This window comes from Psammomys obesus, unplaced genomic scaffold (assembly GCF_907164565.1).
Source record: "Psammomys obesus unplaced genomic scaffold, mPsaObe1.curated_primary_1811, whole genome shotgun sequence".
NCBI classification, from domain to species: Eukaryota; Metazoa; Chordata; class Mammalia; order Rodentia; family Muridae; genus Psammomys; species Psammomys obesus.
The window spans coordinates 854,952-868,523 of record NW_026591816.1 but is presented as its reverse complement, the minus strand read 5'-3'; the positions used below and the strand labels follow the sequence as shown (position 1 = coordinate 868,523).

General features: G+C 45.2%; 1 protein-coding gene across 1 annotated transcript in view; it reads left to right on the top strand.

Moving 5' to 3' along the window:
* Nucleotides 1–13,572, top strand: part of LOC129680363 (zinc finger protein 709-like) — a gene marked incomplete in the record, with an annotated part of 180,929 nt that overhangs the window by 165,173 nt on the left and 2,184 nt on the right. The window contains 3 exon segments of the mRNA XM_055611980.1: nucleotides 11,382–11,501; nucleotides 11,701–11,761; nucleotides 12,400–13,572. The exon segment at nucleotides 12,400–13,572 is cut by the window's right edge and continues 2,184 nt beyond it. Coding sequence (XP_055467955.1) covers nucleotides 11,382–11,501; nucleotides 11,701–11,761; nucleotides 12,400–13,572 — 1,354 coding nt within the window.

Here is a 13,572-nt window from a genome sequence, read left to right as displayed (position 1 = left end):
CCCCGTTGCGGCTGGGTACGCTCCAAAGTAGGAGGTCGACTGGGACGTCTTAGGCCTGGACTCTGTCAATGACTTTAACCTCAAAGATGCTTCTCCTGTCACTCAGGATCTAGAAGGCAGGCCCACGGATTGTTGGCCAATCGGGGAGAACGTTTGGTGGCTGTGTGAGGCGTCCAATGAGGAGTTGTGGTCTTCGGTGACGGAGGCTGCACAACATTTGGGGTGCCATTGTGTGTCCCCGCCATATTGTCGCCCTGGCTGAAGCTCCCAGGTCTCTTCCCTCGCTGTCTGCGTCCCCTCCACTGACGGCAGGAATCGCGGGAGGACAGCAGGACGCCGGGTGACGGGAGATGGTGCGTGCAGCGGGGCGCGGGGAGGAGGCTGCCGTAGGCGGGGACCGCAGCGGGCCGCGGCCTTCCCGGGCAGCTGACCGCAGCAGCCTCATCTGGCTCCGCCGGGTCGCGCTGCCCGGGTCCGGCCGGGTGGAGCTGGGCCAGCGGGCTGGGCACGCTGAGCGCCCAGTGCTGCGGCGTCTCTGCAGTCTGAGCCGTGCAGGAGAGGCGTGGGGACCTGGGGTTTGGGCGGGTGTCCGCGGCTTGGGAGGAGAGCCACGAGGAGGGGCTGATCGCGGGCTCTGTGCGCGCTGTCAGAAAAGTAGAGTGTCTTTATGTCTCCACGGCGCCTCCACTTACTTAATAGCCAATCATTTCACAGCCTTTGTCGGTTTTATTGGCCACGATTTGACGAATACGCCTGGTTATGCTTCCGAGCTGGCCACTGGGAACCACGATTCTTTTATCCCAATCTTAACCACTAATATCAACAGGCAAGTCACACACGAGCATATCACACAACGGCATACAAAGTGAAGGAAATATAAATGGCTAGGAAATGGTTAAAGAGCCTGAAGATAGGAGAGGTCCTCCTCAAGTTGGAGGTGGAGAACTGCTAAGACTCAGCAGTGGGCATACAGAAATGTCCAGTGCACAAGGCATGCCCGAAGCCAGCTTGAGGTCCATGGCAGGAGAAGTGAGCTGCAGCTGGAGTCCCGGGGTAGGGGTGAGGGTCCTTTCCTGTGGTACGTTTTCCGGCTCTTGACAGTTGAGCCTATTAGCACTCTATCGGCTTGTTGCACTTTCTACAGTCGAAGGCCGGGGTTACATCTGATTAGGCTGATTAGTTTTTTTTAATAACACACATTGGTATATTTTCAGGTGTCATTACTGAGATAAATTATTAATTTGTGCCTTAATGTGGTCTTTGTTGACATGGAACTCAGAATGAACCAGTTCAGAGTGGACACTTAACAAAATAAGTCATGTAGGCTTAGCACAGCTGGCCAGTGCCCACAGCGCGAACTTCACCACCCTCTTTTCTGCACCCTGTCATTTCAGGAGCATCTGCCTTTCCTACGCCCTGAATTCCATGACTCCTATCCTTAGCCTAAGGATCCTTTCCTGTTTGTTGGTTGTTTGTTTGCTTGCTTGCTTGCTTTTGGAGACAGAGTTTCTGTGTACATCAGGCTATCCTGGAACTCACAGACATCCACCTGTCTCTGCCTTCCAAGTGTTGGGATTGAAGGTGTGTGCCCCTCCACCACCATCCCTCCCCCCCACCACCACCTGCAAGACTTCTTATAACTTTAAACCTGACTTTCAAGGTTCTTCTGACATTGCCAGACTTACTGGAAAGGAAAACTCACAGATCCATGTGTATGGGTTGCTTGGGTTGGTCCCTACTGTAAGTGTTATTGGACTGTTTCTAAACATTGTTTTAATGTGAAAACTCTTCATGGTGGTAGGCCATGGCTGTATATAAATGGAGTGTTGCAATCAGGTTAAAGCCCTACACAGCTTTATCATCAAAAGCTTTCCTACAGCTTTCCTATAGCTTTCCTACAGGTCAAAGAGGGTTGTTTCTTGTTAAAAACAGTGTTTCTTGTTTCACGTTAAAAACAGTGGCCAGACAGTATGCCATGGAACATTTTAGGGTTAATCAATTCTCAGAACAAGGGAGGCTTTAGGCGTCAGGTCCCCTAGGGCCAGAGTTGCCTTGTAGGTGTTGGGAATTAAATCTTGGCCACTGAGTCACCTCTCCAGCCCCAGTGTTTAGCTTTCTGACTGAAGGTTTGTGAAATGTGAGAAAGCAGGCTGCTTTGCCTGGATGCTCCTCTCTTTGTAGAATTTTGATTGGTTTACTTAAACATTTTTAAACTTTCTTCTGTGTTTAGGAAGATAATGGGAATTTACACGGTTTGTATCTGAGCGGCTGGTGGGATGAACCAAGAGAAGTGTTGCAATAAACTGTTTCACACTGGGATTCCTTGTGCATGTGTAGGTCACACGGGTTGCATGCGGATGAGTAAGTCGCATACTGGGCTCTGTGGTGGTGTGTCCTCCTCCTCTCCTTTGGATTTGCATCCAGAGGCACACAGAATGGGAGTGTGTGTGTGTGTGTGTGTGTGTGTGTGTGTGTGTGTGTATTAGCTTTCCCATGTGTTTCTCACTAAGCAGAGTATTACCTGTTTTGAATTTTGAGTGAAGTAATATTGCCCTCTATACAACACTGGTATAAGGTTAAACCTTGTGTGTTTCTGAGTTGTGCGGACGGTGGAAGATAAAGTGAACTGGGAAACGGGTGAAGAGAGCTAGGAATTGAATCTTAAAACTGAGTCTTAATGAGAGAGCTGGCAGTCTAAGCACAGTGACATCGTGAAGGTCTGTCTTACCCAGCTGGTTATACAGGGCAGGGCAGAAAGGCAGTGAATCACTTCAGAGTTTAGTCTTGCTCTCCTGGGCAGGAGGGCAGCATTGTCTGAGATTTATGGTGTTGGTATTTTTTCCGTATCGCCTCCTCCCTCTGTGTGTCATACATCAAGGCCACCCAGTCTTGAGTTCCTCAAGAGTCACCCTTTGGATCACATCTAAATCAAAGGTTAACTCAGAATACAGAGTCTGTTAGCAGTCTGTGTGGTGTGTGCGTTCTGGCCTACTCAACACTGTGCCTGTGCCGTTGTCTTTTTGCAAAATGAAGTACAGGTGTGCACTTTTAACAAACAATATAAAGCGTGCCCCCCCCCCTTATTAATAACACTTATGCTCTTAACAGCTGGTTCATATGGAAGCTAGTCCCCTGGTGCGCAGCTTCTTCGCAATAATGGGGTTTCTTGGCAGAAAGCACATCAGAGCATGCCGTATACAGCAGCAGCCAAAAGTGAAACAGGAAGGCTTGGAAGGCTTCTTTTAGGCAAGGAATACTCAGGAGATAGGAAGGGATAAGTCAGCAGTAAAAAACACCTCCCTCTTCTTTATATTAGCGTCAAAAGACTGCTTTAACTTTTGGTGTAATCAATCAAGTATTGTCTCTCAAGTTAAAAGAGCCCTTGAATTCTTCATGTGCGTGGTATATTTCAGTACAAATAATCTATCATAGTTTGCTTTTCAAGCATATATTACTTATAAAAGTAGAATCTCTAATTCTACTTAATCTACTAGTGATTAAGCTCTAGATTAATTTAAAACCTGCCCAAACTGGGCATTTAATTCCAGCACTCAGGAATTAAATTAATTAAGCTGATTGCTTTGAGTGCCAGGATAGCCTGGCCTACATAGTTAGTTTCAGGCCAGCCAGAGCTACAGAGTAAGTCTGTTATTCAAATAAATAAAATCTGTCATATGTAGCAATCACTTTTTTTTTTTCCAAGACAGGGTTTCTCTGTGTAGCCTTGGGTGTCCTGGACCCACTTTGGAGGCCAGGCTGGCCTAGTACTCACAGAGATCTGCCTTCCTCAGTGCTGGGATTACAGGAACGCTGCACTGCACCAGGCTGCGATCACAATTTTTAAAACACTTCATTACTCATCTATTGTGCACAGGAGGTGCTCCAGGTGCCGTGGAATATGGATGTAAGTTAGAGAACCACCCTCTGAAGCTCCTTCTCACATCGTGTAGGTTCCAAGGAACTAACTCATGTGCCCAGGCTTGCTTACCCAGTGAGGCATCTCACTGGCCCGTAGCTAGAGTTTTAGCTTTTATGTCCTGCTCTATGATAGTACCATCAATTTAAGTACAGTTGTGAGGACTCAAGTTAAGCACATTTTAGGGGAACGACAACTACCCCTAGCAATGGAGTGTGCAGGACTAGTGAAGGCATTCTCTTGGTACAATACAGCCTCTGTGTTTGATAAAATGCGTTCATCCTTTCCACACTAAGACTTGAGCTGTGCAAGCCTTGCGGAAGCATGAACCTAGAGGCACAGACCTGAAGCAGAGGCCCTGGAGTGCTGCTTACTGGCGTGTTCATTGTGGCTTGAGAAGCCCATTCTCCTATACTACCGAGGACCACCTTCCCCAGGGTAGCACTGCCCACAGTGAGCTGGACCCTACCATGGTATCATTAATGAAGAAAACACCCTCAAACTCGCCTCCAGGCAAATTTTATTGAGGTATATTCTCAATTAAGATTCCCCCTACCAGGCACGGTGTGGTTCCATGGTCCTTTAATCCCAGGACTTGGGAGGCAGAGGCAGGCGGAGCTCTGTGAGGTCAGCCTGGTCTACAAAGTGAGTTCCAGGACAACTAGGACGGTTACACAAAGAAACCCTGTCTTGGAAAAAAATTTTCCCCTTTCCAGATATGTCAAATTTTGCTAACCAGCACCTGTGTTACCTCAGAACAAAAGTAACCCCATTACCTTTCTGTGTGCTATTAGGCATTAGGAGGGATAATCTCCCTCACAAGGGCTTTAATTACTTCTGTGTCTTTTTAGTCAGAATGGGAGAGACTTCAACCCCTCCTTGTCGGGGTTTGTCCTGACGCTCTACTTTGATGCTAATTACTGGCCCTCAAAAATCTAGTTACTTCTGGGGTACACCTATCCTTATTGTTTAAACCTGCCTAAGACATTATACCTGATTGGTTGATTAAAGGCCTATACCTTGGCAGGGCAGCATGGGGAAGGCGTGGCTAAGATTCTCAGGTTTTTGAGAATCACAGAAAGAGAGGAGGCAGGAGAATGATACAATGAGTTAGCTGGAGAAGGAACCATGTGGGTCTAGAGGAAGGACTCCATGGATGGTGTGGATGGAGAAAACACCAAGATGAAAAATCTAAACAAGTATCTTGGAATTATGGGTGAAGGTAGACCAGAAGAGAATGGTTAAGGGAGATGGCATTGGATGTGAGCTGGAGATGGATGGTGAGGTTATTGAGATAGCGTAGGTAGAAATGTCTGTCTGGCCCAAGGCAAATAAGGCAATTATAAAACCTAACAGGTGTCTGTGTCTTATTGTGATGTTGGTTTAGATAATACCAATGCAATAGTTACAGGGCTAATAATAAATGACAATATATAGCCCAACACCTTTTTTTTTTTTTTTAATCTACAACACACCCTGACCAAAAGTGTCAGCATAGATCAATGTATATTTAAACCCCTTTGATCCTGGTATTTGAGGAAAGTTGACATCTCAATTCTTCCATGGGTATTGACTCTGTTAATTGATTTTTTAAAGGAAGATTTTAATCTTAATTTTGAAGCATATGTATGAGTGTGTGCACATGAATACTGGCCTAACATGGATGCTGGGAACTAAACTCAGTACTGGACCTTTTTTTTTCTCTTCCTTCCTTCCTTCTTCCTTCCCTCCTTTCTTTTTACCTTCCCATGAGGCAGAGTCTCTCTTTGTAGTCCTGGCTGTCCAGGAACTTGCTATGTGGACCATTCTAGCCTTGAACTCACAAAAATCTGGAATTAAAGGTGTGTGCCACCACTCCTTGCCAAGTGTTGACTCTCCATCCTTTGTTTGAGGTCTTTCTTTTCTGTTTTTCATGAGGATCAGTTTAGGACCATTCTGACAGACTGCACACATGTCTGTTCCTTTTTTCCATTACATCATATGCCCTTGGGCATGTAATCTGTGGCTTACTGTAACTAGTGAGGGTGCTTCTCCCTAATGGGTAGATCACAAAATTGCTTAACTGCTGGTCTCACCAAGTAGGTAGAAGAAATATTTTTTCTCTTTGTTCTTGTGCCTGAAATTGTAAGACCTGGAGTCTCACTGCTCAGGAGCTCAGGATCACACCCTTCCCAGGAACATTCACAGACCACAACTTGATGCAAAAGCAAGAGGTTTTATTCCAATCGAGATGGGGTCGCCCCTTGTCTCGAGATGGAGACGACCCCGAACATGTGAAGCACAGGGTTTTTATTCCTGAAAATCAGACTATGTTTGCTCTATACATTGATTGGTCAGCAAGATTAGCATGACGGTAGTTTACAGCTGGTTGTAGATAGTTTATAGCTGGTTGGTTATGGTTTTTCCCAGAACAGTTCACCCTGCCCTTCAAGAGCTATCTGCACCTGTCTTCAATTCAAATAATCACAGTTGTTTTTCTCATTTCCCGGGTGGTCCCTCATTCCCCCCTTTTCTTTTTGCCTCAATTTTAACCCTAAAATTGTGGATCAGCCTCAGGGAGAGGTTGATACTGTCTCTGGAGCATCGGTACTTAAACTGCATTTACACGTTCCCTGACGAAGGCGAGTACTGGTCGGAGAGTTTATTGTCCCTGATGAGTTTCAGTTTTAGCAGGTTGCTGGAGGCTTGGACTTTCCAGGTGTCTGCAGGTTGATGAAGAGCAGGCTTGACGTGTGATGCGTGGATCCAAGCTGCGATGCCCTCTACTTTGACGGCAGTTGGGGTGGTGAGCAGGACGTAATAAGGACCCTTCCACCGAGGTTCCAGATTCTGGCTGCGGTGTCGTCGCACGTACACCAGATCACCAACCCGGAACTCACGGGGCACCTCCAAGGCCCCGGGCACATATGCACTGCCAACCTTGCTCCAAATCTCTTTCTGAATAAGCTGCAGTCCTCTCAGCCTGGACAACAAGTCAGAGTTACCACTAGTTATGTCAAGGGGGTCCCCAAAAAGAGTCAGGGGAGCAGGAAGCCCATAGAGTAGTTCAAAGGGAGTTAAGCCTAGAAGGGAGGGAGTATTTCTGACTCTAAAGAGGGCCAAGGGAAGGAGCACCACCCTGTCACCGCCAGTCTCCATGGTCAATTTGGTGAGAGTCTCTTTTAGGGTTCTATTCATTCTTTCTACCTGTCCTGAACTTTGGGGTCTATAAGCACAGTGTAATTTCCAATCAAGCCCCAGAAACCTGGCCACCTCCTGACTTACCTGAGCAAACGAAGGCTGGCCCATTGCCTGACTCAATTACCTTTGGAATATTGAACCGAGGAAAAATGTTTCCCAGAATCTTTTTGGCCATGACCAGGGTGGTTTCTTTCTTTGTGGGAAAAGCTTCCACCCATCCTGAGAAAGTGTCCACAAAAACCAGGAGGTATTTATTGCCATACCTGGCTGGTTTAATTTCAGTGAAATCCACTTCCCAATGCATTCCAGGTCTAGTTCCTCTCAGCCGCCTCCCTGGGCTCTGGAAACTCTTACCTATGTTTACCCTCTGACAGGTTCACACTCCCAAGTCACTCTCTCAGTCAGGGCGGTGAGGTTTAGTATTTGATACTGGGATTGGCGCACAATTTCAGCCAATTTCTTTGCCCCCAAGTGAGTCCACTAATGCATCTGAGTTAATTTCTCAGCATAATCCTGTGGCAGAATGATCTTACCTTTGGAGTCAATCCATGCCCCCACATCGGCGTCAAATATCTCATTTTTGGCGTATTAGCTTCAAGTCACTTTCTGAGTAGTTTAGTCATTCTTCTCTGGGCAGCTCAGCAGTCAGTACCACTGGGACAGAGTTTCCTCTGGTGGCTGCTTTAGCCTCCTGATCGGCCATGTTATTCCCCTTTGCTGCCCTGGAAGTTCCCTTCTGATGTCCCAGGCAATGAATAATGCTTACCTTTTATTTTTGATCTCTTTACCGGCTGATGTTAGCAGGCCTCTCTGCTGATAGATGGCCCTGTGCACATGGGCTGTTGCGAAGGCATACATATGTGCAGGTACATGAGAAGACCAGAGGAAGGTTTTGAGTCCCTCAGAGCTGGAGTTAAGGATGGGTGATGGGAACCGACCTTAAGTCCTCTGAAAGAGCAGCAATGCTCTTAACCACTGAGCCATCTCTTCAGCCCGTCTTCCAAATCATTTTAGTGACTTAAACCCCCGGCGACATATTTAAGCTTTCCAGTTTGCTCTAACTTCTTTTGTTTCCATTTTGGCACAGTCCTTTACATTGGAGATGGGGCTGGGCAAGATACTCCCTTTCCGATTTTAAAGCCTTTCCCCGTTGTGTCTTCTCATTCTCTCTGTCTTTCTCGCTCTCTCTCTCTCTGGGTAGAATTGCCAAATTTTATTTCCTGTCAGCATCTCTGGTCAAATCCATATGTAAGGATCCCACAGACATGATGGCTGAAGGCATTTGAAGTGGAAGGTCTGCATATTAGAAATGTTTGAGTTGCTGATAATAGCTAGAGAAGAGATTTTCCTGTAGTGTTTTGTTGTTGTTGTTCATAGATTTATCAGTTGTTGAAGGTCCTGCTGGGGCCTGTCAGTCAGAAACTAGTCAGCTAAATAGCCGGGCAGCTGCTGAAACAAGGTTTTCATAAACTAATGAAATCTTCCACCCTAAACTTCTTTCTGACCTCAAAATCATACAGTCATAGTCATAAGGCAATAAAATGAGATGCAAAGAAGTCTGCATTTTTAAAATGAGGGAGGCATTTATTTTGAAAAGTATACATTCTTTTTTTTTTAATTTTTACCAAAATATGTACCATACCTGTAACTTGAAAAAAAAATTATGTTTGTTTTACATGTATGGATGTTTTGCCTGCGTGTATGTCTGTGTACTACATGTATGCCTGGTGCCTGTGGAATCCAAAAGAAGTGGTTGGATCCTCTGAAGCTGAAGTTAAAGGTGGCTGTGAGCGGTCACGTGGGTGCTTGGAAGTGAACCCAGTCCTCTGGAAGAGTAGCAGGTGTTCTGAGCCACTGAGCTATCTTTCCAGCCCCCTATACCTATAACTTTTAATGAGACTTAAAAAAAAAAAAAACTTGATTGTTACTTTTTATCTTATCTTATTTTTATCTTTATCTTACAGAATTTAGAAGACTTCTCCCCCCCCCTCCCCCGCATAATAAAACAGCTTTAAGGCTAGGTGGATGGCTCAGTGGATAAAGTGCAATATGAGGATCTGAGTTCGGATCCCCAGAGACTCAGGTGAAAGCTGGATGTACAGGGACATGACTCTGACCCCAGTGCTGGTGGGGATGGGGTGAAGGATGGTGGGAGGGGAAGTAAGATAAGGGAGTGGTGGAGAGGTCCTGGGAGATTTGCTGGCTTACCACTGTAGCTGACATTAATGCTAGGTTTAGGGAGGAACCCTATCTTTAAAAGTATGGTGGAAAATAATAGAAGAAAATACCCAAGACAGCTCTGTTCTCCAGACATGCATGCATGGGGCAAATGCTTTGACATATACATGTTTATATACATATACCACAGGTGCACACACACGCCATAAGGTGGTGGCTCAGACCTTTAATACCAGCACTCAGGACGCAGAGGCAGGTGGATCTCTAGGTTTGAGGCCAGCTTGATCTGCAGAACAAGTTCCCTCTGGGCTTAGTGGGCTCGCCAGTGGGTATATAAGTAAACACACATTTTTTTCCTCATAGAATTTATTAGTTGCCATAGATGTGCAGAAAGTGGCTGGGCCCCATGAGCCCTTTCCCTATCCGTAGTAGATTGTTAGGAGGGCTGGCTTTGTATGGGCCTAGAGCTGAGACTTCATTACTGCCACGGTCTGCCTCTTGCTAAATGTTATTTTTCACTTGTGTTTGCTTGTCTGTATGTGCATGAGGTGGGTGCATATGTCCATGAAAGCCAGAGAGGCCTCAGAACCCCTGGATCAGGAGTTACTGTCTGATCTGGGTGCTGGACCCTCAGCAAGAGCAGCAAACACTCTTGGCCACTGAGCTATTTCTCCTGACCCCCCCAAACTCCTTTTGTTAACGTTCTAAACAAATGTAACATACTAAATGTTGACATACTAAACAGATGTAGTTTACAATAAGGTTGAAAGTTGAAAGAAATGTACTTTATAAATAAAGCTATAAAGTAGATTTATTCAAGGGGAATAAGAAGTGCTAAAAACTGAAAAGTATACATAATAACTTTTGCGCTAAATAAGCACAATATCTATTTTCTTTGACAACATTTAGAAAAATGTATTTTGCCTCTGTAAACAAGTATGGCTTTATAAGTATTGCCTCTAGTTTCTTGGTTGTTTACTAGTACTGTGAATTATCTATAATGAGTCCATCAGTCCTTATTATATTTATTTATTCATTCATTTTTTAGTTGATTTGTTTATTTTTGAGGCAGGGTATCATTGTCTAGCTCTGGCAGTCCTGGAACTCACAATGTAGACCAGGCTGGCCTTGAACTCACTGAGCTGGGCCTTGGAGTTAAAGATGGGCACCACCATGCCCAGCTTTCAGTTTCTAATTAAGAGTGATCTATAAGAAGCTGGATATATGCTTCCAGCTATCTTAGTGCTTTCACTGAGAATGCACCAAAGTCCCAAACAAGCTGTGACAAGAGATTAAACTATGTCCATTGTGTCTTTGAGATCCATCATTGCAGGGCTGGCGAGATGGCTCGGAGGTGAAGAGCACTTGCTGCTCTTCTGGAGGACCTGTGTTTAGTTCTAGCACCCACACTGTGGCACATGCTGTCTATAACGCCCGTTCCAAATGGTTCAGTGCTTTCTTCTGACCTTTACAGGTCAGGGCAAAACAGAAGATAAATAAATCTTAAACACAGAACAGAAATAAATAAATGTTGAAGAAGAAAGACTCGTTGTGCAAAGAATGTGTTTTCTTATTAGATAAGCTCCGAGGACTGTACAGAAATATTGCAAAGACACTGAAATTATGAAAGTAGGATATGGTTGGCATCAACTGTTTGGAAAAGCCATACCATTCTGTAGAATTAGGTTGAGGAGGGATGCATCCTGGTGCCAGAAGCTGGGTTGGAGAGGAGTTCTTCCCAGCCGCAGGTCCCATACCCAGGAGAAGTAGATTCTTTCTCCAGCGTGTCTATATAGTCTCACAACCGTGAGTGCTGACTCTGTTATATGTAGTAACTAATCGAAAGTTACTATAAAAATTTATAGACCTGTGTAACAGGAATGATCGATACAAGGGGTGGTCTTATTCTGAGTTTGCTTTACGGGTATCTCCAATCCGCTTTTAGAACTACCGTATGGAACACCATCATGTATGGAATAAGTACATGACTTAAACACATGTGGAACATAGCACTGTGTCAACCTCTTATGAATTAATTCTAGATCTCCAGTACTGTAAGCCTCATCCTTTCTCCTGGAAATATATGTGGGCTCTTTTTAGGAGTCAGTGACCTTTGAGGATGTGGCTGTGAACTTCTCCCTGGAAGAGTGGGCTATGCTGGATTCATCCCAAAAGGACCTCTACAAAGATGTGATGCAGGAAACCTTGAGGAACCTGGCCTATATAGGTGAAGATGACATTATTTTCTTAATTAGCCAATGAAAGAACAAGTGTTTCTTGCTCACCAGTTCTGCTGCATGAATTAGATTATGGAAAAGGAATATTTTGGGTGAATAAAGCAGGTGGAATCACTTTATACTGTGAATTTAGCTAGAATCTTTTATTCCCTTATAGCAGTAATTCATTTTTCTTGGTCTGTATTTTAGGAAACAAATGGGAACACCAAAACATTGAACATGACTGTGAAAATCTCTGGAGAAAACTAAGGTAATTTGTACCCTAGGAGACAGTGGTGTTTCTTCCAATTCTTGGTGTTCTAGCACATTTTACAAAGAAGTAATAGATACAAAGAAATCCAGCTTCAAAGTGTTCTGACTTCAACAAATCTCCAAAAATGCAGACACATTAACCTTCAGCAGTCAGAACATCCTAGTATTAGTAACAACTACAGCATCAAGATACGGCAACTAACACTTTATCAGGGTTCATATACTTACTCAGTTTGTAATATTATTAAGATGTTGTATTGACTTATCTCCAAGCTTTATGTATGTGTTGCATATTTTAAAAAAATTCTTTTTAGAAAAATAGGGCCAATTGTCACGATAACTCATTATGGATATAAAAGTGTATCAGAATCCAATATTATTTTACTCACTAGTACATCAAAAATGTACGGTATTAAGTATTGAAAAATATATTTAAATGTAATGTAGATACTCAGCATTTGCCACTAATGAAAATAGTATAATTCAACTAATTTTTATCGTAAATTTCCTTAAACCAAATTGCAAAGCAATTAGTTAAAACATTTTAAAGAATTATAACGGGGATATGACTAACACTTTTTGTAGTAAATCATTAGTAAACAACTTTTTAGTAATGCACTTTTTATTTTTTTGCAGTAGTCAGTTGTTGGAGAGATTCTGTGGCTATACAGAAGGTCGTCAGTGTGCAGAAATCTTTAACTGGACTCCGGAGTGTGTTGTGAGCCAGAAGTCATGTCCAAGGATTCCCACATATGAAAGACATACGTATGGAGAAGTGGTTATTGGCCAATTATCTCCAAATGTCCCCCCTCATCCTCACCCAGGACACAGACCCTACGACACCCAGGAATGTGGAAAAGAGTTGTACAAACATAGGGAACTTGGGAACACCTCCAGTTCTTCCACAGCCTTTCAGAAGCATAGAAGAATTCCCACCGAGGAGAAACCTGAAGCTATTCGATGTAAAGAAGACTTTAGGTGTCTCATATCTGGTCAAAAGAGCGAGAAAACTTCCGCTGGAGAAAAGCACTATGAATGTAAACAATGCGGGAAAGCGTTCACTTCCTCCAGTTCTTTTCGAAGGCACGAGGAGTATCACAGCCGAGAGAAGTCCTACGTGTGTAAGCAGTGCGGGAAGGCCTTCCCGTTCCCCAGTTCCCTGCAGATCCACGAGCGCATCCACACGGGGGAGAAGCCCTACGCGTGTAAGCAGTGCGGGAAGACCTTCGCGCGCTCCAGCTCCCTCCTGACCCACGAGCGCATCCACACGGGGGAGAAGCCGTACGCGTGTAAGCAGTGCGGGAAGGCCTTCACGGACCGCAGCTCGCTCCGCTTCCACGAGATGATGCACAGCGGGGAGAAGCCGTACAAGTGTGCCAAGTGCGGGAAGGCCTTCGCCTCCTCGGGCGCCTTTCGAAAGCACGAGCGCACCCACACGGGCGAGCAGCTCTTCGTGTGCCTGCAGTGCGAGAAGGTTTTCAGTTGCGAGAGCGCCTTTCGGACCCACAAGATAATCCACTCTGGGGAGTGCGTGTGTAAGCAGTGCGGCAAGGCCTTCACCAGCCACAGCTCCGTCAAGTACCACGAGCTGATGCACAGCGGGGAGAAGCCCTACGTGTGCAAGCAGTGCGGGAAGACCTTCCGGTCCCCCAAACAGGTGCAGATCCACAAGCGGACGCACACCGGGGAGAAGCCCTACGTGTGTAAGGAGTGCGGCAAGGCCTTCACTTTCCTGGGCTCCCTGCAGTACCACGAGCTGATTCACACCGGGGAGAAGCCCTACCTCTGCAAGCAGTGCGGGAAGGCCTT